The 25,447-nt window shown below is 53.1% G+C and overlaps 1 protein-coding gene across 2 annotated transcripts in view; it reads left to right on the forward strand.

Annotated features, from left to right (window-relative positions):
• Positions 1-25,447, forward strand: part of PAN3 (poly(A) specific ribonuclease subunit PAN3) — a 1,108,727-nt gene that overhangs the window by 1,042,476 nt on the left and 40,804 nt on the right. For both annotated transcript variants that reach the window (XM_078657124.1, XM_078657125.1), the window contains exon 19: positions 15,843-15,981. In XM_078657124.1, coding sequence (XP_078513250.1) covers positions 15,843-15,981 — 139 coding nt within the window. The remainder of the gene's footprint in view (positions 1-15,842; positions 15,982-25,447) is intronic.

Here is a 25,447-nt window from a genome sequence, read left to right on the forward strand (position 1 = left end):
AACTGCAACAGCTACATATTAGCCACTGCTTTGGGAGTTTACTGCTGTATAGTCTATGAAAAGCATGTGATCTACAGATCTGAAAGAGACACGTTAGTGATAGATTCCTTACCTTAGAATATCCCCAGGCGTCAGACTGGATCCGGAAGGCTTTGCTAGCAGTAACTCTGTACGGTAGTAGGTGGCGTTGTGCAGCTCCACATCTGTCACTGGCGTCGTATGCGCCTAGAAGATGTCACAGAGACTACTTAGGCGCCACCCATGCGCGCCGACGTCAGTTCTTTCTTTTTCTGTGCCCGTAAGCGCAGATCCGGTTAGAGCACGTACCTTAGTCACTTTTTGACTACCTTTTTTGGGACTTTTGTCTCTTGTGGTTCTTCTCTGGTGCACGTAGGGATGCTTGGGTTTAAGTCCTGTGGGGCCTGCCTTCGCAATATGTCGGTGGCAGACCCCCATGATGTCTGTCTCTACTGCATGTAGCGCAACCACGACTCCCGGTCCTGTTTGGACTGTCGGGCCATGGCCCGAAGGCCTTGAGGGAGCAACGCCAGAAGTTGCTTGAGGTTTGGCACTTGTCCCAGCACCTCTCCTGGTCCAGGGGCTGTTCTAGGGAACGCTCGCGGGGCCTCCATCATCGCTCCTCGGGCTCCAGGTCTTCACCCTCTGATTCGGGTAAGAGACAACAACAAAAAAAGTCGAATAAGTGTTGTCGCTCTCCGACGTCCCCCTGTTGATCCCCGGATGCGGACGAGGGGGACAGGGGTTCTGCCCCTGCGTCTCCTTCGGAGCCTGGTAGTCCCGCGGCCTACCCGCCTTACCCGGGTCTGTCGGCGACTCCCGCACAGGAGCAAGAGTTTCTTGCTGTCTTAGAGCGCCTGTTTAGGCCTCGGGCTCCCACCGGTGCACCTTTGGGCCCCAGGGTCCCGTATCTGGATCCTGCCGGACCGTCGACCCCACGCTGCCGGCTCCGGCGCCACAGGATCCTGTCCCATTGGCTCGGGCCACGACGTCCCACGCTGCCGGCTCCAGCCCCAGCGCCACCCTCGGCTCGCCTGCGGCGCCGCAGTGGATGCCATTGGTTCCCCCTTTGCCCCAGTTCAAGGAAGGTTTTGTCCCCACCTGGGATCCGAATTGGGACACCGTGCCGGTTCGGCACCGGCTGGCGCCGTTCCCGACGCCTTTGTTCATTCCCCAGTCCCTGCCCCGCCGCCGCAGTCTGCGCCACATACGGTGGAGGTAGAAGACAACTGGGAGGAGTCCGAGGACCCTCTTGCTCGGCAGTGTGACTCTGAGCAGGATTGGGTGAACTACTTGGAGGAGACTGGCGGCCTCGACCTCTCCTCTGATCCGCGGTTTGCCTCTCCCCACCCACTATGGAGGAAGGTGCCTCGTACAAGGTGGTGCTCAGTCAGGCAGCTGAGGGCCTTAGCCTTGATCTCACTACAGTGGCCCTAAAGAATAATCTCCTCACTGAGATGCTCCAGTCGGCGTCCATCAAAGCCTTTAATGACGCCCTCACTGACGTCTTTTTGGGCACTTGGTCGCGGCTGGCCACAGGGACCCCTGTGGATAAGAACGTCGTCCGGCATCATCGCCCAGCGCTGGGTGACCCAGCCTTTCTGACCACTCACCCTACGCCCGAGAGTATGGTCATTCAAACTTCGATGTCCCAGAGTGCCTTTTCCACTGCTCCGCCGGACAAGGACTCTAAGAAGCTGGAGCAGTTCGGCAACCGGTTGTTCTCTTGGCCAGCTTAGGGCTACGGTCGGGGAAACACCGCATGTCTGTTGGGCTGCTACTCCCACGCAGTGTGGGATACCGTTGCTCAGCTGTTAACTCAGTGCCCAGAAGAGGTCCAGGCTGTGCTGTCTCAGGCTGTGGCCGAGGGTAAGGACGCAGCTAAATTTGCCATTTGTTGTGGCTTAGACACTGCGCACTCCCTCAGTAGAGCAATTTCCACGACTGTGGCACTTCGTCGCCACGCCTGGTTGAGATCTACCGGGTTCTCCCCGGACATCCAGAGCTCGCTGATGGACATGCCCTTTGATGGCACTCGCTTGTTTGGTGATAAGGCCGACAGTGCGCTGGAGCGTTTTAAGGATTCTCGAGCTACAGCCAAGTCCTTGGGCCTTTCCACCACACGCCCGGCCACGTCAACTTTTCATTTCTTTCGTGGCCATGGAAAAAGTCAAACTCAGCGTGGCCGTGGAGGCCTCCATGGCGGCTCCGGAGGCCGGCGTGAGGGTCAGTCAACCTCCGCCCGCAACCTCCGCCTCAAAGCCTTCCTAGTCTGAGCTTCGGGTCGCACCCCACACCAGTGGGTAGCAAGATTCAGCATCACCTTCCACATTGGCATTCTGTCACTTCCGACAAGTGGGTGCTGCAACTTATCTGGAGGGGCTACTGCCTCCCCTTAGTCTACCCCCCCACTCCCGGCCATGCCACCTCAGTTCCACCGCATGTCGGGGGATCACTTTGCGCTTCTCCAGCAGGAAGTTATGGCCTTCTTGGCCAAGGGGGCCATCGAGCGCGTTCCTGGGCCAGAAGTAGGACTTCGTTGTTATTCCCACTAATTTCTGGGACGCATATTTTCACATCCCCGTCCTGCCGGCCCACCGACGTTACCTGCGGTTCACGGTAGGCCAGGAGTATTTTCAGTTTGCTATGCTCCCCTTCGGCCTCACCAGTGCCCCTCAGGTGTTCACTAAAGTGATGGCGGTGGTCGCAGCTCACCTGCTCAGGTCGGGGGTGTCGGTCTTCCCCTACCTCGATGACTGGTTGTTGAAGGCGGGCTCGCCCCAGGCAGTCGTCACCCACCTTCAGACTACGGCCGACCTCCTGCATTTGCTGGGGTTCTCCATCAACGTGCCGAAGTCGCACCTGAGTCCCTCTCAAAAGCTCCCCTTTATCAGAGGGTTCTGGATTCGACGCGGTTTTGGGTTTATCCTCCCGAGCAGCGACTCCGGGATATTCAGCCTATGATTCCGATCTTTCAGCCTCTATCCCGGTTTTCAGTCAGGATGACCCTCTGGCTCCTGGGCCTGATGGCCTCCTGCATCCTGCTAGTACAACATGCCAGATTGCATATGCGGGCTCTGCAGTGGGACGTGAAGTTCAGTGGGCGCATCATCAGGGCAACCTGTCCGATCATGTCCAGATCTTGGAGGGCACTGCACGACAATTGCTGTGGTGGCTCACGAATCGCGATTGGGTCAATGGCAGATCCCTTTCCCTTCCCCAACCAGAGCACACAGTGGTGACTCCATATCAACGTTTTGGAGCTTCTGGCAATCCGAATTGCACTGAAGGCTTTCCTTCCCTCTGTCCAGGAAAGTGTAGTGCAGGTGTTCACAGACAACACCACCGCCATGTGGTATTGCAACAAACAGGGCCGGGTGGGGTCCTGGACCCTCTGTCAGGAGGCTCTGCTCCTCTGGACATGGCTGGAACATCAATGTATTACTTTGATGTTTCAAAACCTGGCAGGTTCTATGAACGCCAGGGCAGACTAACTCAGCCGCCGGTGCCTGATGGATCACGAATGGTGTCTGAACTCTGATGTGGTGCAAGGTCTCTTTCAGCAGTGGGGAGAGCCTTGGTTAGATCTATTCGCCACCGAAGAGAACGCACAATGTCATCAGTTCTGCGCGTTGGAATTTCCAAGGCGGCACTAGCTCCGCAATGCTTTTCGTCGCGAGTGGAGTTGGTCTATTGTACGCCTTTCCACCTATACCACTTCTGCCCAGAGTGCTGAAGAAGATTTGGCGCGACCGGGCCCAAGTCATTCTGGTGGTTCCGGTTGGGCACGAAGGTACTGGTATCCCGAGCTACTCAACATGGCGATCAATCGCCCGATCCAACTACCTCTTCGGGATTATCTTCTGTTGCAGCAGCAGGGGAAGGTCCTCTGCCCGAACCTGCCCAGTCTCATCCTCCATGCGTGGAGACTGAGCGGCGACACTTGACAGCTTTCGGTCTTCCTCCTGAAGTCTGTGAGGTCATTCTAGCAGCCAGGCGTCCCTCCACGAAAATGGTATACACCTGAGGTGGAACAAGTTTGTGGCATGGTGCACAGCAAAGTCTGTGGATCTCCTTTCTGCCCCTCTTTCCGAAGTTCTTTTGTTCCTTCTTTCCTTGGCCCGGCAGGGCTCTGCTCTGGGAACTATCAAAGGTTATCTTTCTGCCATCTCTGCTTTTCTACATATTCCAGATCAGCCTTCTCTTTTTAAGTCCCCGGGTGTTAACTGTTTTCTCAAAGGCATTAGGCACAATTTTCCTCCTGTGCCGTTCATCATGCCTCAATGGGACTTAAACCTTGTCTTGACATTTCTGATGTGCACTCCCTTCGAGCCCCTTCATAACTGTCCCTTGCGTCGTCTTACTCTCAAGACAACTTTCCTGGTAGCTATCACCTCTGCCAGAAGAGTGAGTGAGCTCCCGGCTCTTTCTTCCAAACCTCCATTCCTTTCTGTTCATCCGGACTAGGTGGTTTTGAGGACCTGTACTTCTTTCTTGCCAAAGGTTGTCACGTCCTTCCACATCAGGCAGACCATCACTTTGCCCACCTTCTTTCCGCCTCCTTCAAAAGAGGAAGAGAGGCTCCACCGACTTGACCCAAAACGTGCGCTCTCGTTCTATCTGAAGCGCACACAACAGTTCCGGGTGGATGACCAGCTCTTTGTTGGCTACATGGGCTCCAAAAAAGGTTGGGCTGTGCACAAACTGACCATCTCTCTGTGGGTCGTTCTCTGCATCAAAGCCTGTTTATCATTGGCTAAGACGGAACCTTCTGTGGGACTGCGTGCCCATTCTACCAGGGCAACAACAACCACTACTGCTTTGGGATGTGCCGTTCCCTTGCAGGACATCTGTCAGCCAGCTACTTGGGCCTCGCTGCACACATTTACCGAGTATTACTGCCTTGACAGTCAAGTCCGGAGAGACCGCTTTTTTGGCCGTTCTGTTCTCCGCGACTTACTGGTGTCATCCTGTTCGCAGACCCACCACTGGGGTTGGTATTGCTGGGGTATCTACTCTAAGGTAAGGAATCTATCACTAACGTGTCTCTTTCAGATGCACAAGTTACTTGTTGTGTAACAATATATCTGTAAGAGACGTTAGTTAGTGATAGATTCCTTACTGCCCCCCATCCTCTCCATTCTGCGACCTGATTTCTAGGGTGAAGGACATCCGTTTCAGGGCTCTAGTTTCTTGGCACCAGTGGTCAGTTTTTGGCATGGCTCTGCATTCCTGGCACGGAAAGACGTGTACAGAACTGACATCAACGCACATGGGTGGCGCCTAAGTAGTCTCTGTGACGTCATCTCGGCGCATACGACGCCAGCGACAGACGCAGAGCTGCACCACGCCACCTACTGCCGCGTAGAGGTACTGCTAGCAAAGCTTTCTGGATCCAGTTTGACGCCTGGGGATATTCTAAGGTGAGGAATCTATCACTAACTAATGTCTCTTACAGATATATTGTTACACAAGTAGTAACTTGTGCCTCACATGCATTGAACGGATAATGTTACTTACCCAGTAATGGCATGTAGAGCTGTCGATTCACATGCCCCCACCCTCCTCCCCGGGTACCTATACCTGTTGCAGTTTTCTTACTTTACATACATACGCATGGACATCTCTATTCTACATGCCAAGAACAGATGCTTACTGGGTAAGTAACATTATCCATCCAAATGCTGTTATTAATGAGACGGGTGCTGTGCCTTGGTAAGGAATGAGCAAATAGGTGAAGCAGTATGGTCCTCATTTGAGTGCTATTTAATGGTATTATATGTTCTTTTCTCTTTTCTAAAATATGGGCAAATTGGTGGTCTTAAAGCTGTGTGTGTGTGTATGTGTAAATGTACACCTTGCAAACTCCAGCACATCTACAGAGAAAACAGGCATTCAGGAGCTTCTGTTTATGTACCAGGACCACCCAGTGTGGTTCGGCTCTAGACTTGGGCCACGGGTGATTGCGTGCACATCGTTTTGATCTATAAACAAAGTGCTTTACATTAGAAAAGTTATAATTGAACAAAGAATCAGAGAGGACTCAGACCATGTAATGGCAGACGATGTGTTGAAATGTACACGGTAACAGAGCAACACAGTTGTGTCAGTAACTACTAGATGTACTAAATAAATATCTGAAAGAGACAGTTATAGATTCCTCACCTTAGAATTACCCCCAGGCGTTCGACTGGATGCAGAGATTTTTTTCTTAGAAGTACCCTAGCGCGTCAGTACGTGCTGTCGGTCGACTTCGGCGCCGTAGTCGCCGTGATGACGTTGCAGTGCCTACTTAGTTGCCACCCTTGCGCACTGACGTCTTTCTTTTTCCGCACCAGCCTAGGGCAGATCCGAAGAGAGCTACCCGTAAGCCACTTTTTAGCTAGCCTTTTTTCAACGTTTTGTCAACATCATTTCGAGTCTATCGACTCCTGGTGCTCGAGGGATGTCCCAACTTTGGACTGGTTTCAAGCCTTGCGGGTCCTGTCACAGGATGATGTCAGTGGTGGACCCGCACCTCGTGTGCCTGTGGTGTCTGGAGCACGACCACGACTTGAAGTTGTGCTCCGACTGCATGGCCATGGTGCTGAAAACTTTGCAGGAGCGGTCCCGGAATTTTCTGGATGCCTGGCGGTCGTCTCCGCGTCATTCCAGGTCTTGTTCGAGAGTAAGGTCTCGAGGCCATTTGCGGAGCCCCAACTCCTTGTCGCACTCCAAGTCTTCGAAGTCATCGGGTAAATCCAAGCACAGGAAGAAGGCGGAGAAGCACAAGCGCTCTTCACCTTCTCCCCGTCGGTCTGCTGAAGCGACGCGGGATTCGGAGCATCGTCATTCCAAGGCTTTGTCTCCCGTACCTGATTCATGGACAATTCCACACCCCCCCCATTTCCGGGAGCCGGAGCGTCCCCTGCCCAGCTTCGACAGTTTAATGAGGCCTTACACTTCGTCTTTGGGCAGACTGACTCCAGTGGCGCGCCTTCAGACCCCGTGGGTCAGGGGTCCTGGGCCTTCAATGCCAGCGGCTCTCGCCCCAGAGGACACCCGCAGATCCAGGCCTGGATCCAGTGCGTCGCCGGTCGATCTCACATGCCCTTTCCCAGTGCCGATTCGGACGACAACGCCTCCAGCGCCGGTCGTGCCCCCGACTACACCGTCCCTATCCCCATCCTGAGTTGGACCCGGACTGACTCCTGAACCGACGATGGAGGATACTTTTGTTCCCCTGTTTATCTCCGGTGTTCCCTATCGGCCAGAGGGTGGTCATGAGGGCTGGGAGGGGTGCTGGACCCTTTAGTTGACCAGTTGGACGAACCAGACTGGCAAGAGGACCAGGGTGGCACTAGTGGTCTGGGCACGTTTCCAGACACTGGCTTGCTTTCTCCCCTACCACGGCTACGAAGGAGGGGGCGACCTATGCTGTGGTGGTGACAAGGGCGGCCGAGGTCTCGGGCCATGAGTCTCCTTCGGTGGCAGTCAGGGCTAACCTCCTGACGGAGGTGCTTCAACCTGCAGCGTCCACTTCTGAATCCCTATTGCGGTTTAACAAAGCCTTTACTGACATCCTCCTGGGCACCTTGTCCAAGCCCAGCACAGGGGATCCTGTGAAGAGTATGATTGCCCACCGCCCGGCCCCAGCCAACCCAGTGTTCTTGACCCAACACCCTTCCCCCGAGAGCTTGGTGTTCCAAGCCTCTTCTTCAAAGGGCACATTCCCTTCGGCTCCTCCAGATAGGGAATCCAAGAAGCTGGATCATATTGGGAAGTGTATGTTCTCTTCCTCCAGCTTGGCACTGCAGTCCATAAATACTGCGTGCCTCTTGGGCCGATGTTCCCATACCATCTGGGATACAGTTGCACAGCTGCTACCTCAGTGCTCGGAGGAGGCCGGGGCCGTTCCCTCCAAGGCAGTGGCAGATGGGAGAGACGCAGCCAAATTCACGATTAGATGTGGACTGGACACCACTGACTCACTGGGCAGAAGGATTGCCACATCGGTAACCCTTAGGAGCTATGCCTGGTTGAGGACATCTGGCTTTTATGGGGATGTCCTGTCAACCTTGATGGACATACCTTTTGATGGCTGTTGTCCTTTTGGCGACAAAGCAGACTCGGCACTGGAGCACTTAAAAGATTCTTGGGCTACAGCCAGATCTTTGGTCCTCACTGCGCCCCTTCCATAGCCACTCCAGTCTGCTTTCCGTCTCTTTCGTGGCTATGGAAGGGGCGCCCAGCCCAGTCTGGTTCACTGGCTCAAGCAAGCTGCCCAGCCTCTGCGTGGCCGCAGACGAGGGACACAGTGACCTCACGGGTCTGGGAGCCAGCGGGCGGGCCAGTCTACCCTCCTAGTCTGACGTTTCAAGCCCATCAACGGCTGGTGAGTTGCAGGATTCACCATCACCTTCTTCACTGGCAATCCATCATGTTGAGCAGGTGAGTTTTGCAAATAGTCTGAAGATGCGACTCCCTCCCCTTCCCGGCTACCCCTCTTCATAATTGTCATCTCAGGCTCCTATCTCTGAAAACTGCCCTCCTTATTGCGATCACCTCTGCTCGCAGGATGAGTGAGCTTCAAGCCTTTAGCTTCCAAGCCCTGTTTCTTCTCTATGCATCCAGACAAAGTGATGCTTAGGACCAGGCCTTCATTCCTACCTAAAGGGGTTACTCCATTTCATATAGGTCAATACATAACCTTGCCTCCTTTCTTCCCACCTCTGCACCCTTCCAAGGAGGAGAGACTCACCGTCTGAACCCTAAACGTGCGCTGTCATTCTACCTTGACCGCACTAAAGATTTCCAAGTGGATGATCCGCTCTTTGTTGGATATGTCGGTGCCAACAAAGGCTGGGCTGTCCAAAAATGTACCATCTTGTGATGGGTTGTCCTTTGCATAAAAATCTGCTACGCTCTAGCTAAGAAAGATCCTCCTGTGGGACTGCATGCTCAATCCACTAGGGCTACGGCATCAACCACTGCATTAGCACACGGAGCCCCACTCCTTTACATCTGCCAGGGGGTGAGGTGGGCATCCATGCACACCTTTTCCAGACATTACTACCTGAACAGCCACGTCCTGATGGATGACTACGTTGCCCGTTCGGTCCTCCAGGGTTTTCTGGTGTTAACTTGGTTCACAGTCCCTCCTCCGGAGATGGTATTGCTGGGGTATTCATTCTAGAGTAAGGAATCTATAACTAACTGTCGCTTTCAGATAAACAAGTTACTTACCTTCAGTAAAGATGTATCTGTAAGATACCTGTTAGTTACAGATTCTTTACCGCCATGCCACCATCTTTCGATAGCATGTCAGAGGATCATTTGGGGCTTCTCTGCCAGCAAGTTTCAGCTCTCTTGGCCAAGGGAGCTTTAGAGAGGGTTCTTGCTCCAGAATTAGGTCGTGGTTGCTATTCCCGCTACTTTCTGGTGCCCAAGAAGGACAAAGGCCTGCATCCTATTCTAGACCTCAGGGCCCTCAACCGCTTCATCCGGAAGGAGAAGTGCAAAATGCTCACTCAGGCTCAGGTTCTGTCTGCCCTCGTACCTGGAGACTGGATGGTAGCGTTGGACTTTCAGGACGCCAATTTCCATATTCCTGTCTTGCCAGCCCACAGACGCGATCTACAATTCACGGTGAGCCATGAGCACTCAGTTCACCGTGCTCCCCTTTGGCCTTACCAGTGCCCCTCTGGTGTTCATGAATGTGATGGCGGTGGTCGCAGCTCATCCACGCAGATCAGGGGTTCAAGCCTTTCCCTATCTTATGACTTGCTGTTGAAGACGTGCTCGCCCCCAACCTCCAAACTACGGCGGACGTCCTGCAATCCCTGGACTACACTATAAACATGCCGAAGTCACACCTGGCTCCCTCTCAGACGCTCCCTATCATCGGAGACATTGCAGTTTCTGGCCTTTCCTCTCAAGCAGCGAGTCCGGGATAATCGGACTATGATACTGATGTTTTAGCCTCCATCCCAGATTTCAGTGAGAATGATTTGCGGCTGCTGGGCCTCATGGCCCCTGCATCCTGCCGGTGGATCATGCCAGATGGCATATGCAGGCTCTGCAGTGGGACCTGAAGTACCAGTGGGCGCAGCATCAGGGGAATCTTTCCGACTACCTTCAGATCTCAGAGCTAACTGCACAACAACTTCAGTGGTGGCTAACAAAACAAGATTGGGTAAGAGGCAGATCCCTCTCCCTTCCCCAATGTAACTGTGGCAACAGATGCACCACTCCTGGGATGGGGTGGCCATCTGGGAGAGGTGGAGATCAGAGGCATCTGGTCTCAGGCGGAGTCCGGGCTCCATATCAACCTGTTGGAGCTCCGGGAGATCCGATTGGCACTGAAGGTATTCCTTCCCATTCTCAAAGGGAAAGTGGTGCATGTGTTCACAGACAACACCACTGCCATGTGGTACTGCAAGAAACAGGGTGGGGTGGGGTCGTGGACACTTTGTCAGGAGGCTCTTCGCCTCTGCACATGGCTGGAACATCAGGGTAATGTCCCTGGTGGTTCAACACCTGGCGGGTTCTTCTATGCCAGGGCGGACACACTCGGCCATTGGTGCTTGGTCGATCATGAATGGCGTCTTTACTAAGAGGTGGTGCAAGGTCACTTTTAGCGGTGGGGAGAGCCTTGGTTAGATCTGTTCGCCACTGAAGAGAACGCACAAGTTCTGCAGTCTTGCGTGTTGGAGTTTCCAAGGCGGCACTCGCTCTGTGACACTTCTCGTCGCCAGTAGAATTGCGGCATCCTGTACGCCTTTCTGCTTGTACCACATCTACCCAGAGTGCTCTAGAAGATAAAGCCCAACAGTGCCCTATTTATTTTTGTGGTTCCGGACTGGGCATGAAGAGTCTGGTATCACAAGCTCTTGAGCATGGCCATCGATCCTCTGAACAGACTGCCCCTTCGGGAAGATCTTCTGTCACAGCAACAGAGGACGGTTCTTCACCAGAACATGTCCAGTCTCCACCTCCTTATGTGGAGATTGAGCGACGACAGTTTACCGCTTTCGACCTTCCGCCCAAAGTCTGTAATGTCATCTTGGCAGCCAGGCGCCCCTCCACTAAATCGGTATACTCATGTTGATGGAACAAGTTTGTGGCATAGTGCACAGAAAAGGCTGTGGATTCCCTTCATGCCCCTCTTTCAGAGGTCCTCCTGTACATACTTTCTTTGGCCCAGCAGGGTTCTGCTCTGGGCACTCTTAAAGGCTAACTTGCTATTATCTCTGCTTTTCTTTGGCAGCCAGATCAGTCATCCTTATTCAAGTTCCCTATTGTTAATAGGTTCTTTAAAAGCATTACTCATCTGTTTCCTCAACTCATTTCGTAATGCCCCAGTGGGACTTGAATCTCGTTCTTACATTCCTCATGTGTGCTCCCTACGAGCCTCTTCATAATTGTCATCTCAGGCTCCTATCTCTGAAAACTGCCCTCCTTATTGCGATCACCTCTGCTCGCAGGATGAGTGAGCTTCAAGCCTTTAGCTTCCAAGCCATGTTTCTTCTCTATGCATCCAGACAAAGTGATGCTTAAGACCAGGCCTTCATTCCTACCTAAAGGGGTTACTCCATTTCATATAGGTCAATACATAACCTTGCCTCCTTTCTTCCCACCTCTGCACCCTTCCAAGGAGGAGAGACTCACCGTCTGGACCCTAAACGTGCGCTGTCATTCTACCTTGACCGCACTAAAGATTTCCAAGTGGATGATCCGCTCTTTGTTGGATATGTCGATGCTAACAAAGGCTGGGCTGTCCAAAAATGTACCATCTTGTGATGGGTTGTCCTTTGCATAAAAATCTGCTACGCTCTAGCTAAGAAAGATCCTCCTGTGGGACTGCATGCTCAATCCACTAGGGCTACGGCATCAACCACTGCATTAGCACACGGAGCCCCACTCCTTTACATCTGCCAGGGGGGGAGGTGGGCATCCATGCACACCTTTTCCAGACATTACTACCTGAACAGCCACGTCCTGATGGATGACTACGTTGCCCGTACGGTCCTCCAGGGTTTTCTGGTGTTAACTTGGTTCACAGTCCCTCCTCCGGAGATGGTATTGCTGGGGTATTCATTCTAGAGTAAGGAATCTATAACTAACTGTCTCTTTCAGATAAACAAGTTACTTACCTTCAGTAAAGATGTATCTGTAAGATACCTGTTAGTTACAGATTCTTTACCGCCCCACCAATCCTCCCTGCTCTGAGAACTGATTTCCAGGATTAAGGACTACCTTACAGGGCCCTAGTTGTGGAGCACCAGTGGTCGGGGTCTTGCACGGCTCTGCGCTTGTGGCGTGGAAAGTCAGGAGAGAAGTGACGTCCGCCTGCAGGGTCGGCGTCTAAGTAGGCACAGCAGCGTCATCCCGGCGATCACGATGCAGATGATGGACGCGGATTCGACCAACGCCAAGTACTGACACGTAGAGGTACTGCTGGAGAAAAAATCTCCAGATCCAGTCTGATGCCTGGGGAAAATTCTAAGGCAAGGAATCTATAACACACATGTCTTTTACAGATACATCGTTACCGAAGGTAAGTAACTTGTTCCTCAGTAGGGATGTGACACATGGTGGCTGTGATATTGGCACACTGATCCACAGGCAGTTTCTATCTGGGGCTCCACGTCTCGAGCACAGACTTTAGTCGCGGAAGAAACTGACGTCATCACGCCGGCGGGGGAGTTATATGGACATCCAGAGGACGACGTAGCTGTGGAGTTGTTTGACGTCCTCTGCCGGCACGCAGGCGTACTGTGGTAAAGTTTCCGGATCCAGTCTGGCGCCTTGGGAGGATTCTAAGTAAGGAATCTACGGCTAGATCCTGTCTCTACCAGATATAGCGTTACTGAAACTAAGCAACTTGTTTTTCGACGCACATAGTCACTCCATCCTGCATCCCCTACATTCCTTTGCTGTGAGGTGGACACTTGTTCTGTAATTACCCTTCCGGTGGTATCCTTTTTCTGTAGCAACCGCAACATTGCTGATGATATGTGACTGGCCATCAATACCCCCTGAGCTTTGCTCTTCACTTTTATCCTGCTGGGGAGAGGCTAGATCTAGATGCAGTATGAACTGAGCCTCTAGTTGCCCTGAAACGTTGGGGTCTCCTACCCTTGTTTGCGGTCTAGGAGTACTTCTCTTCTTTGGCGTTTGTGGGGTGAGCTTGGGGGTGAATTTCTGGGCATGTGGTGGGGTTCAAATTTCAGGGTTATCAAATCCCACTGAGGCTCTTGTAGCTGCACCAGTGGGTAGATACTAGGTAATATGGGAGAGGGACTCATAGGATCATATGGGGGTAGGGGTACTAAGGGTATCTTCTTTTGAGGAATCTTTAGACTTTAAGCAAAATATTCTCCATAAAGCTATAGTAGCTTACCTTTTCCGCAACTTGCCTCCTGCATTGTACTTCAAAGGTATGCGACATGTTCACTTATTTTATCATCGACGGTTTCTGTTTTTGCCCAGGGAAATGTATGCTTTTGGGTGGCTTTAAACCACTCCAGACTATGCTTTTGTAACTTAATTTTATTACTTGGGAAAACCTTCTGCATATGCTCTACATCAGTCTCCATTATTAGGTGTATTTAATAGCTTATTACTCTAACCTCTTAACATACTGTATCAATTATTACTTTGTTTTAAACAGATTGGTACGAATCTTAAAACAGGAAACTGTTTACTTTTCTAACTTATCGATCGCAATATGCATTCAACTTTTACATTTCATTTCACCAATTTTACGGGGCACATTACACTATGAACTTTTTGTTTATGTAATGTATATTTTAAAACAATAATGTGCACATTATACAATATTATGCAACATCACACTGTGGCCACATTTCATTCAAAGGCACTCACCCTCAGTCGCACAAAAAAATATGAAAACTTCTAATCTAGGATGATAATCCTATCTCTAGTCTACTTTCCCGTAAATGCAACTAGGAATCCTTGGCTACTGAACACTGTTTCTGCTTACCTCATCAAAAAAATGTGCATTTGTCTTTGCAGCAGAGGGTAGACGATGTTCCGTGCCAGCAGTAAGGTGGGGGCAAAAATGGGATCTCCTAACCGGCTCGCCAACTGTTGCGGGTGACAAAACTGCCAATACTGTAATAACCACGCAGACTCTTCTTGGCAGTTCAAAGAAAGTATTTACTAACTGTCGCAACAGGGAGAAAAGACCTTTAGCACACAACAAGGACTGCACCTCAGTCTTGCTTTCTCAAATTGGCTGCTCGCAGGCAAGCCTTATTATACAAAATACAGACCGTTACAAAATATTACAAAGGTTTATTACAGACCGTAAACAATAGTTAACTTGCAGGTTTCTGATTTAAGGTGGAAAAAATACTCATGTGACCTTATAACCCCAAGTTCTGACCCAATACATTATACATTCTTTATTGCACTCCCAACAATGCCACAAAACTAGCATTCTTCTGCTTGTGGATGCATGCAAATGTCATGGTAAATGCAATCTAGTGAAGTGTGTGCTTCCAGTATTGTGCGCCTAAGACCACTGTGTGCTCAGAACTAATTTACTTCCCTGCACCCATTGTGTAATCAAGCACCTTAGACCTCTGTGTGCTCAGGTCTAATTCGATTATATTGACCCATTGTCTAAAAAGACCACAGTCTGAAGGCATGGGGTGCGCGCTGGTGGACTTGAGTGTTTGGCTCATAAATGCTTTCAAGCCTTCTAAACAGGAGTTGTCCTTTAACCCCTCCCATGCTCATGACGAGCTGAGCTCGTCATGAGCCACGGTTCTCGTGTGCTCATGACGAGCTGAGCTCGTCGTGTCCGTTGGAACGCTCGCACGCTGGGCTAATTCCCCTGCTGTGCTGAACGTTCCATTAAACGGGCGTGGTCATGACGAGTTTAGCTCGTCATGAGCACACGAGCACCGTGGCTCATGGCGAGCTGAGCTCGTCATGGACACCGGGCCGCTATGCGCGCCCCCGCCCCCCCAGCACAGCGGGGGAATAACCCCAGCAGCCAAGGGATTAACTGAAAAACCCTTTTAAGTTTAGTAAGTGACCTTTTCACCTTACTCATGTCAGTGTGGGAGTAGGGCCTAAACTTGCGAACAGCTGTGTAGTTTCTGCTTAGGCCTGCTGTTGCGCTATAATTTCATGTTTTATTCAACGTGTAAATTTTTTACATTTTCTACAACACTTCAGTTACGCCTTATCTGGTAGAGACTATATCAAGCCGCAGAATCCTTACCTACCCATTCGTCCTACCTGCTCTGCAAACGGATTTCTGGGGACAGGGCTGACCCCTTTTCAGTGCCCATATTTTACACACCAGTGGTCATTGAACTTCATGGCTCCGTGCTTCTGCCGTGGAAAGTTGTGAAAAGAAACTGACGTCAGCGCGCCTAGATGGCATCTATATATGGACCATGCACCACTTCAGGCATGGTCAATGACTGATGGGAGCCGATTGATGCCACCTACCTGCGCACTAGAGTACTACTGACGAAAACATTTCTGGATCCAGTCTGACTCCTGGGAAATTCAAAGGTAAGGAATCTTTGATTAGATTTAGTCTCTACCAGATAAGGCATTACCGAAGGTAAGTAACTTGTTCTTTAAGACCTGGGAAAAAGAGTTTCTATTTTGTTAGCTATCACATTTTTATTAATGCAAACAGGGAAGAGAAAAAGTCGGAAAAATCTGAATGTCCTTTAGCTTGAAATATTTGTCATGCTTTACAACTAGTGCAGAAAAATGACTTTGTGATTGGATTACAAATAGGAGCACGCAGTTTTTGTTGTGATGTTTTTACCTGAAATTTTCTCCGTCCTTAGGTTTCAGAAAGACCCGAGTTGGTCAGAAACTGGAGACAGATACTTACTTAAACTCTTTAGGGACCATCTTTTCCATCAAGTAACAGAAGCAGGGACACCGTGGATTGACCTCAGTCACATTGTTTCTTGTCTTAACAAGGTAACTTGTATTTATTTCATTAATGTTTATAGATTTGATTGCAAGTTAAATCCTCATCGGCTAACAATGTTAAATTAGTATTTATTTGATTCATTACTCTCCAATATTTAAAAAAAATGCATTGCTGTAAAACATTTAGTACGATGCTTTTCTGATATTTTTTGTTACTAGTATCAAAAGCTGCAGTTGAAAATGCACATTTCCTATAAATTGCCACAATCCTCCCCCCTTTGTATTAATTTAAGAAAGACCACGCAATCTCCGCTCTGGCATTGGCCATGGGCACCTGCAAGTATTGAAATTACCCACCCCCCACACACACACACACTTTTTAAACACAAATTATTATTGAAAAGCGAAACATCATCTAAAGTCAGTAATCTCTTAACAATGTTCAAGAAACAAGCATGTATTGTGTCCTTCATGTTTTTCTGTGAAAGCTTGCTCAAAGAGCTGTGAAGCTTGACAATGGGTTATGGTAAAAAAAAAAAAATCAGTGACTCAATTTTTTTTTTTTTTAAAGGTCCAAAATATAGCTGTTGTTTGCGATAGCAAAAGGGTAATTAACCATTTTACTGCTTTACGTTACTTGTGCCATTCCTTGCGCGATGTGGGAGAAGAAATTACAAAACTGCTTTGGAACTTAAGTTGAGAACCTTCCAAGCATAGCGCTTCTGAATGCAAGTGTGTAATAGTTTCCCCTTTAACCCCTTCGGCGCTGATGACGAGCTCAGCTCGTCATCAGTTGCGCCGCTCGCACGCTGATGACGAGCTGAGCTCGTCGTGTAACGCGGCTTTTAGAAAAAAAAAGCCGCGTAGCGCGAAAATAGCCGCAGCGCGCATGCGGTTAAGAATGTCATCAGCTCTCCTTGAATGTACTCGTACTCCAGGCACTATTTTCCAAGCCTAACCAAATTGTGCAAGGGAATCTTATGGACTCGCCCACCTGTCGGTTGGGATCTGTATGAACTTTACTTGTTTACTAAGTGTTTCAAGAACACGTTCTCTTTAGCCATTACTTCATGCTAACTCAATTGAAAGAAATGTTCTATAACGTAAGCGTTCTTTTGCTTTTGAGTCCTACATATTTCTCCAGGAAATACTAGCAAGCGTTCTTCAGTACCCCCCACCCACATTTTTTTTATAAGTTCTCTGACCAGTTACTCCTGTCTAACTTCACAAATCTGAAAGAGACACGTTAGTATTAGATTCCTTACCTTAGAATATCCCCAGGCGTCAGTACCCTTGCGCGTCGGTAGGCGTCGTCTGCGGCTCCGCGTCCGTCGTCGGCGTCGTGGGCACCGTGATGACGTCGTCGGAGTACTTAGACGCCGCCTCCGCGTGCTGACATCAGTTCTTCTTTTTTCCGCGCCAGCAAGCGCAGATCTGGAAAAAGCAGTTCCCTAGTCACTTTTTGACTAACTTTTTTGACCCTTTTTGATCTTGTTTCGAAGTCTCTCGACTCCGATTCGGTGCCTTAGGGATGCCCGGCTTCAAGCATTGTGACGATTGCGACCGGCTGATGTCGGTCACGGATCCTCACCGCGTCTGTTTGTCGTGCTTGGGCGTCGACCACGACAAGGCCTGCTCCGACTGTCGGGCCCTCTCTTCGAAAGCCAGGCGGGAGCGGTCCCGTAGGCGCTTTGAACTCCGACAGTCGGTCCCGCGCCGTGAGAGGTCCCGATCCCACGGGAGGTCGAGGGACAGGTCGCGGGCCCGGAGCCACCACAGCTCCGAGAGTAGGCCTCACTCTTCCGGGTCGAAGTCGTCAGGTAAGAGGCACAAGAAGTCCAAGCGGCGTCATCGCTCCTCGGACTCCCCCCGACGCTCGCACGATGCGGCCGGGGGTTCGGTTGACACCACCCACGCGGCTCCGTCGGAGTCGCGGGCGCCGCGTTCGGCTCCACACCCTCCGGTCCCTGGGCTGAACGCGTCGCAGGAGGAGATCGAGCGCTTCCTCATGGCCATGAGGAAACTCTCTTCTCCGAAGGGGTCCGCGGCGCCTCAGGGCCCAGCGGACCCGTCTGGGAGCCCTAGCGGGTCGGCGGCTCTGGCCCGACGCCGTCGGGTGCTTCGGCCCCGACGCCGCCGGCGCCTTCGGGCCCGGTGCCGCAGGTCCCCGTTATCCCGACGCCGAGGGGTCCAGTTGTTCCGACGCCGCCGGCGCCTTCGGGCCCGGCGCCGCGGGACACCGCTGGCCCCTCTTCGGGATCTGGTTCGTCGCCGGTGGATCTGACGACCTCCCCGGCGTCGGACCCTCAGGTGTCGCCTCCGGCTCCGGGCGGCGCCAGCCCCGGTCCTGTCCCCATTCCTGTTCAGCCGTCGGGACGGCCCCGATGGGCGCCGCTCCAGACGTCGTTTGGTGAATTTCACTTTTATGAACAGGCCCCATTTATTGAAGACCCTGAATCTCAGGAGATGGGTGAGGACGAGGACTGGGAGGGGTCTGAGGACCCTCTGACCAGAGTGTCAGTCTCATGAGGACTGGACAGGAGACCTTGGGGAGGCCAGTGGCCTGGACACCTCTCCAGACACTGGTTTTGTCTCCCCTCCTACTGTGGCTTCGGAGGAGGGGGCAACTTATAGTGTGGTGCTGATGAGGGCTGCCAAGGCCTTGGGCCTTGAGCTCCCCGTCGTGGCCGTGAGGACTAACCTCCTCACTGAGGTCCTTAAACCGCAGTCAAGCTCGGCCGAGCCTCTGCTGCCCTTTAATGAGGCCTTGACGGACGTTCTTTTGGGCACTTGGTCCAGGCCCGCTACGGGTTCGCCCGTAGATAGGAACGTGGCCAGACGCCACCGCCCAGCCCCGGGCGACCCATGTTTCCTGTCTACCCACCCCACCCCCGAGAGCCTGGTCATCCAGGCCTCCAATTCCCAGACCGCATTCCCGTCCGCTCCCCCGGACCGGGAATCCAAGAGGTATGACCAGTATGGGAAGAAGATCTTCTCATCCCTGAGCCTCGGCCTGCGGTCTTCCAACACCGCCTGCCTCTTGGGACGTTACACCCACTCGGTGTGGGATAAGGTCGCGGAAGTGCTGCCAGAGTGTCCGTTGGAGGGACGGGCCAAACTCGGCCAAGCCCCTGTGGAGGGCCGGGATGCAGCAAAATACTCTATTAGGTGTGGGCTGGATACCACCGACTCGCTAGGCAGAGCGATGGCAACGACGGTGGCGGTCAGACGCCACGCCTGGCTGAGGTCCGCCAACTTCTCGGCAGATGTCCAGAACACGGTTATGGAAATGCCGTTCGATGGCCGTCGCCTCTTTGGCGACAAGGCAGATCATGCGCTTGAGCGTTTTAAGGATTCCAGGGCTACGGCCAAGTCCTTAGGCCTTTCAGGCCAGCGCCAGCAACCGGCTGCCTATCACTCCTTTCGTGGCCACGGAAGGGGTGCGCCCACACGCGCCGCCAGCCACGCACCGCAGGGCCATACCCAACGCGGTGGCGGCCGTGGGAACCGCCGCCCGGGCGGTCGGGGGCAACGGCGGGGACAGTCCACACCTTCCCCCGCAGCATCCGCCTCAAAACCCTCCTAGTCCGTGCTTTCAGGCCCATGTGACGCCAGTTGGAGGCAGGGTTCGCCATCACCACCTCCACTGGCGCACCGTCACTTCGGACAGGTGGGTGCTGCAAATCGTCCGAAGGGGCTACTCCCTCCCCTTCGAGGCGACTCCTCCAGCCATGCCACCGCAGAACCACCGTGTATCGGGGGATCACTTGCGACTTCTGCAGGAGGAAGTTACGGCCCTCTTGGCCAAGGGGGCCATCGAGCGCGTTCCTGGGCCAGAAGTAGGGTGTGCTTGCTACTCCCACTACTTCCTGGTACCCAAGAAGGGCAAAGGGGGCCTACGCCCTATCTTGGACCTACGGAACGTCAACGGCTTCCTCCGGAAGGAGAAGTTCAAGATGCTGACACTGGCTCAGGTCCTTGCTGCCCTGGACCCAGGAGACTGGATGGTAGCGTTGGACTTGCAGGACGCTTATTTTCATATCCCCGTCCTGCCAGCCCACCGGCGCTACCTGCGGTTCATGGTGGGCCACGAGCACTTTCAGTTTACCGTGCTCCCCTTCGGCCTTACCAGCGCCCCACGGGTGTTCACGAAAGTGATGGCGGTGGTCGCAGCTCATCTGCGCCGGTTAGGGGTTTCAGTCTTCCCCTACCTCGACGACTGGTTGTTGAAGGCGGGCTCGCCCCAGAAAGTAGTCAGCCACCTCCAGACGACGGCAGACCTCCTGCACCAGCTGGGGTTTTCCATCAATGTGCCGAAGTCGCACCTGTGTCCCTCTCAGAAGCTCCTCTTCATCGGAGCGGTTCTGGACTCGGCGCGATTTCGGGTTTATCCGCCCGAACAGCGGGTCCGGGATATTCAGGCTCTGATTCCCATTGTTAGACGGGGACCTGGAGGGTCGGCCGAGCACAAGGGGAGAGGCCTCCAGTGAGGGCCGTCTCCAGCGATCGTACAGACAAGTAACTTCCCCCCCCACAGATGGACACCACACGAAGGTCAGCTTAACACCTTTTATAGGCAATTCTTTGAGTAAGGTGGTACGATACAAGGAGATTAGGACACGATGATCCTCTCAATTCTAGTCTCTAGTAGGGAAAGGGGGTAGCGGGACAGTCTTGGTACCTACAGGCACTGAGGTGAAACGGTGGTAGCTCACAATCCTCGAGCTCGGCGTTCGGACGGGTCAGACCGCGGCAGCGCCAGCAGGTCCCGAAGAGGTCGTAGGAGGCAACGGGCCGCGGCAGCGCCAGCAGGTCCCAACGAGGATGACGGTTACAACGGGCCGCGGCAGCGCCAGCAGGTCCCACGAGGATGAAGGTTGCAGAAGGCCGCGGCAGCGCCAGCAGGCAGGACAATAGTTCACAAGGCAGGGCTGCGGCTGCGCCAGCAGTCCGTCAAGGATGAGTTCTTCTCGGTGTCTCTCGACTCCAGGATACAACTGCCTTCCTGCTCTGGGGCTGCCTCAGTTATAGGTCTGGCGCCCTTTGATGTCCGGACCCTCGCACTGGGAGGTCGGGAGGTCCGGGATGAGGGAGTCCAGACACCCAGCAGGGGGGTGGAGCCAGCACCCGGGGAGGCTGGGGGCGATCGGCACCTGGCGGGGGAGAGCCATCGACACTTCTTTATCCCATCAGCCTGCCAAGTGGTCCATTCACCTCCTGGATGGATGGTGGTGCCGGGATGGCGGGGCCTGGCCGGGCCCAGGGTTGGGGTCGAGCTGAGGCCACACGGCCGCGTGGTGCAGTGTCCAAGATGGCGGCTGGGCCGGGCAATGAGGCTGCCGGGGGCCCGGGCCCGTGACACAGAGATATCCGGGAGCAGGCGTCCCGGAGGGGACGGGTTGTGGGTTGCTTCTGCGGGTAGGCCCCGGAGAGCCGGTGTCTGGGCCCTGTCATGCGGGGAGGGAGCGAGCCCTTCGTGGGGCCTGTCCAACACCCATCTTTCAACCGTTATCCCGGGTCTCGGTCAGGTTGACGCTGCGGCTTCTGGGGCTGATGGCCTCCTGCATCCTACTGGTGCATCACGCCAGGTGGCGGATGCGGGCTCTGCAGTGGGACCTGAAGTTTCAGTGGGCCCAGCATCAGGGCAACCTATCCGACCACGTCCTGATCTCGGAGGGCACTGCGAGACAGCTGCAGTGGTGGCTTACGGACCGCGATTGGGTCAGCGGCAGATCCCTCTCCCTACCCCAACCGGAGCACGTAGTTGTGACGGACGCGTCCCTCCAGGGCTGGGGAGGCCACATGGGAGAGGCGGAGATCAGAGGCCTCTGGTCTCCGGCGGAGACCCGGCTCCACATCAACCTGTTGGAGCTCAGGGCGATTCGCCTGGCACTGAAGGCATTCCTCCCCTCTGTCCGGGGGAGTGTAGTGCAGGTGTTCACGGACAACACCACCGCCATGTGGTGCTGCAACAAACAGGGCGGTGTGGGGTCGTGGATCCTTTGTCAAGAGGCTCTTCGCCTTTGGCAATGGCTGGAACGCCAGGGCGTGACCCTGGTGGCTCAACACCTGGCAGGTTCTCTGAACGCCAGGGCGGACGAGCTCAGCCGTCGGTGCATGATGGATCACGAATGGCGTCTGAACTCGGACGTGGCGCACGGCCTCTTTCAGCGATGGGGAGCGCCTTGGTTAGATCTATTCGCCACCGAAGAGAACGCGCAATGTCATCAGTTCTGCGCGTTGGAATTTCCAAGGCGGCACTCGCTCGGAGACGCTTTTCGTCGCGAGTGGAGTTGCGGTCTGTTGTACGCCTTTCCGCCTATACCACTTCTGCCCAGAGTGCTGAAGAAGATCAAGCGCGACCGGGCCCAAGTCATCCTTGTGGCTCCAGACTGGGCTCGAAGGTACTAGTATCCAGAGCTACTCAGTCTGTCAGTCGATCCCCCGGTTCGTCTGCCTCTTCAGGAGGACCTTCTGTCGCAGCAGCAGGGGACGGTCCTCCACCCGAACCTGTCCAGTCTCCACCTCCATGCTTGGAGATTGAGCGGCGACAGTTGAGGCCATTTGACTTGCCTCCTGAAGTCTGTAACATCATTCTGGCAGCCAGGCGTCCCTCCACAAAGTCGGTATACGCCTGCAGGTGGAACAGATTTGTGGCATGGTGCACAGCAAAGGCTGTGGATCCTCTTTCTGCCCCTCTTTCTGAGGTTCTTCTCTTCCTTCTTTCTCTTGCCCAGCAGGGCTCTGCTCTGGGCACTCTCAAGGGCTACCTTTCTGCCCTTTCAGCCTTTCTCAGGCTACCGGTTCAGCCTTCTTTGTTCAAGTCCCCCATTGTAAATAGATTTCTTAAGGGCATCACTTACACGTTTCCTCCTGTTCCGTTTGTGATGCCTCAGTGGGACTTGAACCTGGTTTTAACATTCCTGATGTGCGCTCCCTTTGAGCCACTTCACAACTGTCCTCTTCGCCTTCTGACTTTGAAGACTGCTTTGCTGGTTGCCATCACCTCTGCCAGGAGAGTGAGTGAGCTCCAGGCTCTATCTTCTAAACCTCCTTTCCTCTCTGTCCATCCGGACAAGGTTGTTCTGAGGAATCGTCCTTCTTTCCTGCCCAAAGTTGTCACGGCCTTTCACATCGGGCAGTCTATCACTTTGCCAACCTTCTTTCCGCCACCGCATCCCTCTAAAGAGGAAGAGCGGCTCCATCGTCTGGACCCAAAACGTGCGCTCTCATTCTATTTGGATCGCACACGCCAGTTCCGGGTGGATGACCAACTCTTTGTTGGTTACGTGGGCGCTAAGAAGGGGAAAGCGGTACACAAGAGGACCATCTCCCGGTGGATCATCTTGTGTATCCAGGCATGCTACTCCTTGGCTAGGAAGGATCCCCCTGCTGGATTGCGGGCTCATTCCACCCGAGCCACGGCTACTACCACTGCCCTAGGCAGGGGTGTGCCCTTACAAGACATCTGTCAGGCAGCTACGTGGGCATCGCTGCACACGTTTGCAAGACACTACTGCCTGGACAGCCAAGTCCAGAGGGATGGCTTCTTTGGCCGTTCCGTCCTCCAGGACTTTCTGGTGTGAGTATTGGTTCGCAGACCCACCACCGGGGTTGGTATTGCTGGGGTATCTATTCTAAGGTAAGGAATCTAATACTAACGTGTCTCTTTCAGATGCACAAGTTACTACTTGTGTAACGATATATCTGTAAGAGACATTAGTTAGTATTAGATTCCTTACCGACCCACCCATCCTCCCCGTTCTGCGAACCGATACCTAGGGTTAGGGTTGTCCCCTTCAGGGCCCTAGTTTCATTGGCACCAGTGTTGGTTTTTGGCATAGCTCTGCGTTTCTGGCACAGAAAAGCTGTGTCTAAGAACTGACACCACCCCCTTTTCTGAATCGTTTTTGGCCACTATAGGTGTGGCAGGGTATACTCAGACATGAGTCCCTTGCTCACTGCTCCATCAGGATTCAAGCAAGCCGGGCCGACGAGGCTGAAATGCCAGAAACCGGTCCCCGGTAGCTTGTCTCCTTTCTGGTGAAGAATTGGCTTGGTAGTTTGGTCTGCCCTGTTCCCATGATGCACTGGGCCAGGGACAGACTAATTTGCATATAGCCAGGTTCTGAGCTGGGATGGGGCAGTGAGCTAAATAACGGTGATGGATCAAGCCCTGATCTTTGGACTGGGTAAGAGTGGTCTGCTTAATTCAGACACTCTGTTCATCACCACCCCCTTTTCTGAATCGTTTTTGGCCACTATAGGTGTGGCAGGGTATACTCAGACATGAGTCCCTTGCTCACTGCTCCATCAGGATTCAAGCAAGCCGGGCCGACGAGGCTGAAATGCCAGAAACCGGTCCCCGGTAGCTTGTCTCCTTTCTGGTGAAGAATTGGCTTGGTAGTTTGGTCTGCCCTGTTCCCATGATGCACTGGGCCAGGGACAGACTAATTTGCATATAGCCAGGTTCTGAGCTGGGATGGGGCAGTGAGCTAAATAACGGTGATGGATCAAGCCCTGATCTTTGGACTGGGTAAGAGTGGTCTGCTTAATTCAGACACTCTGTTCATCACCACCCCCTTTTCTGAATCGTTTTTGGCCACTATAGGTGTGGCAGGGTATACTCAGACATGAGTCCCTTGCTCACTGCTCCATCAGGATTCAAGCAAGCCGGGCCGACGAGGCTGAAATGCCAGAAACCGGTCCCCGGTAGCTTGTCTCCTTTCTGGTGAAGAATTGGCTTGGTAGTTTGGTCTGCCCTGTTCCCATGATGCACTGGGCCAGGGACAGACTAATTTGCATATAGCCAGGTTCTGAGCTGGGATGGGGCAGTGAGCTAAATAACGGTGATGGATCAAGCCCTGATCTTTGGACTGGGTAAGAGTGGTCTGCTTAATTCAGACACTCTGTTCATCACCACCCCCTTTTCTGAATCGTTTTTGGCCACTATAGGTGTGGCAGGGTATACTCAGACATGAGTCCCTTGCTCACTGCTCCATCAGGATTCAAGCAAGCCGGGCCGACGAGGCTGAAATGCCAGAAACCGGTCCCCGGTAGCTTGTCTCCTTTCTGGTGAAGAATTGGCTTGGTAGTTTGGTCTGCCCTGTTCCCATGATGCACTGGGCCAGGGACAGACTAATTTGCATATAGCCAGGTTCTGAGCTGGGATGGGGCAGTGAGCTAAATAACGGTGATGGATCAAGCCCTGATCTTTGGACTGGGTAAGAGTGGTCTGCTTAATTCAGACACTCTGTTCATCACCACCCCCTTTTCTGAATCGTTAAGAACTGACGTCAGCACGCGGAGGCGGCGTCTAAGTACTCCGACGACGTCATCACGGCGCCCACGACGCCGACGACGGACGCGGAGCCGCAGACGACGCCTACCGACGCGCAAGGGTACTGCTACGCAAAATTTTCCGGATCCAGTCTGACGCCTGGGGATATTCTAAGGTAAGGAATCTAATACTAACTAATGTCTCTTACAGATATATCGTTACACAAGTAGTAAC

The sequence above is a fragment of the Lissotriton helveticus genome, chromosome 8 (genome assembly GCF_964261635.1).
Source record: "Lissotriton helveticus chromosome 8, aLisHel1.1, whole genome shotgun sequence".
Classification (NCBI taxonomy): domain Eukaryota; kingdom Metazoa; phylum Chordata; class Amphibia; order Caudata; family Salamandridae; genus Lissotriton; species Lissotriton helveticus.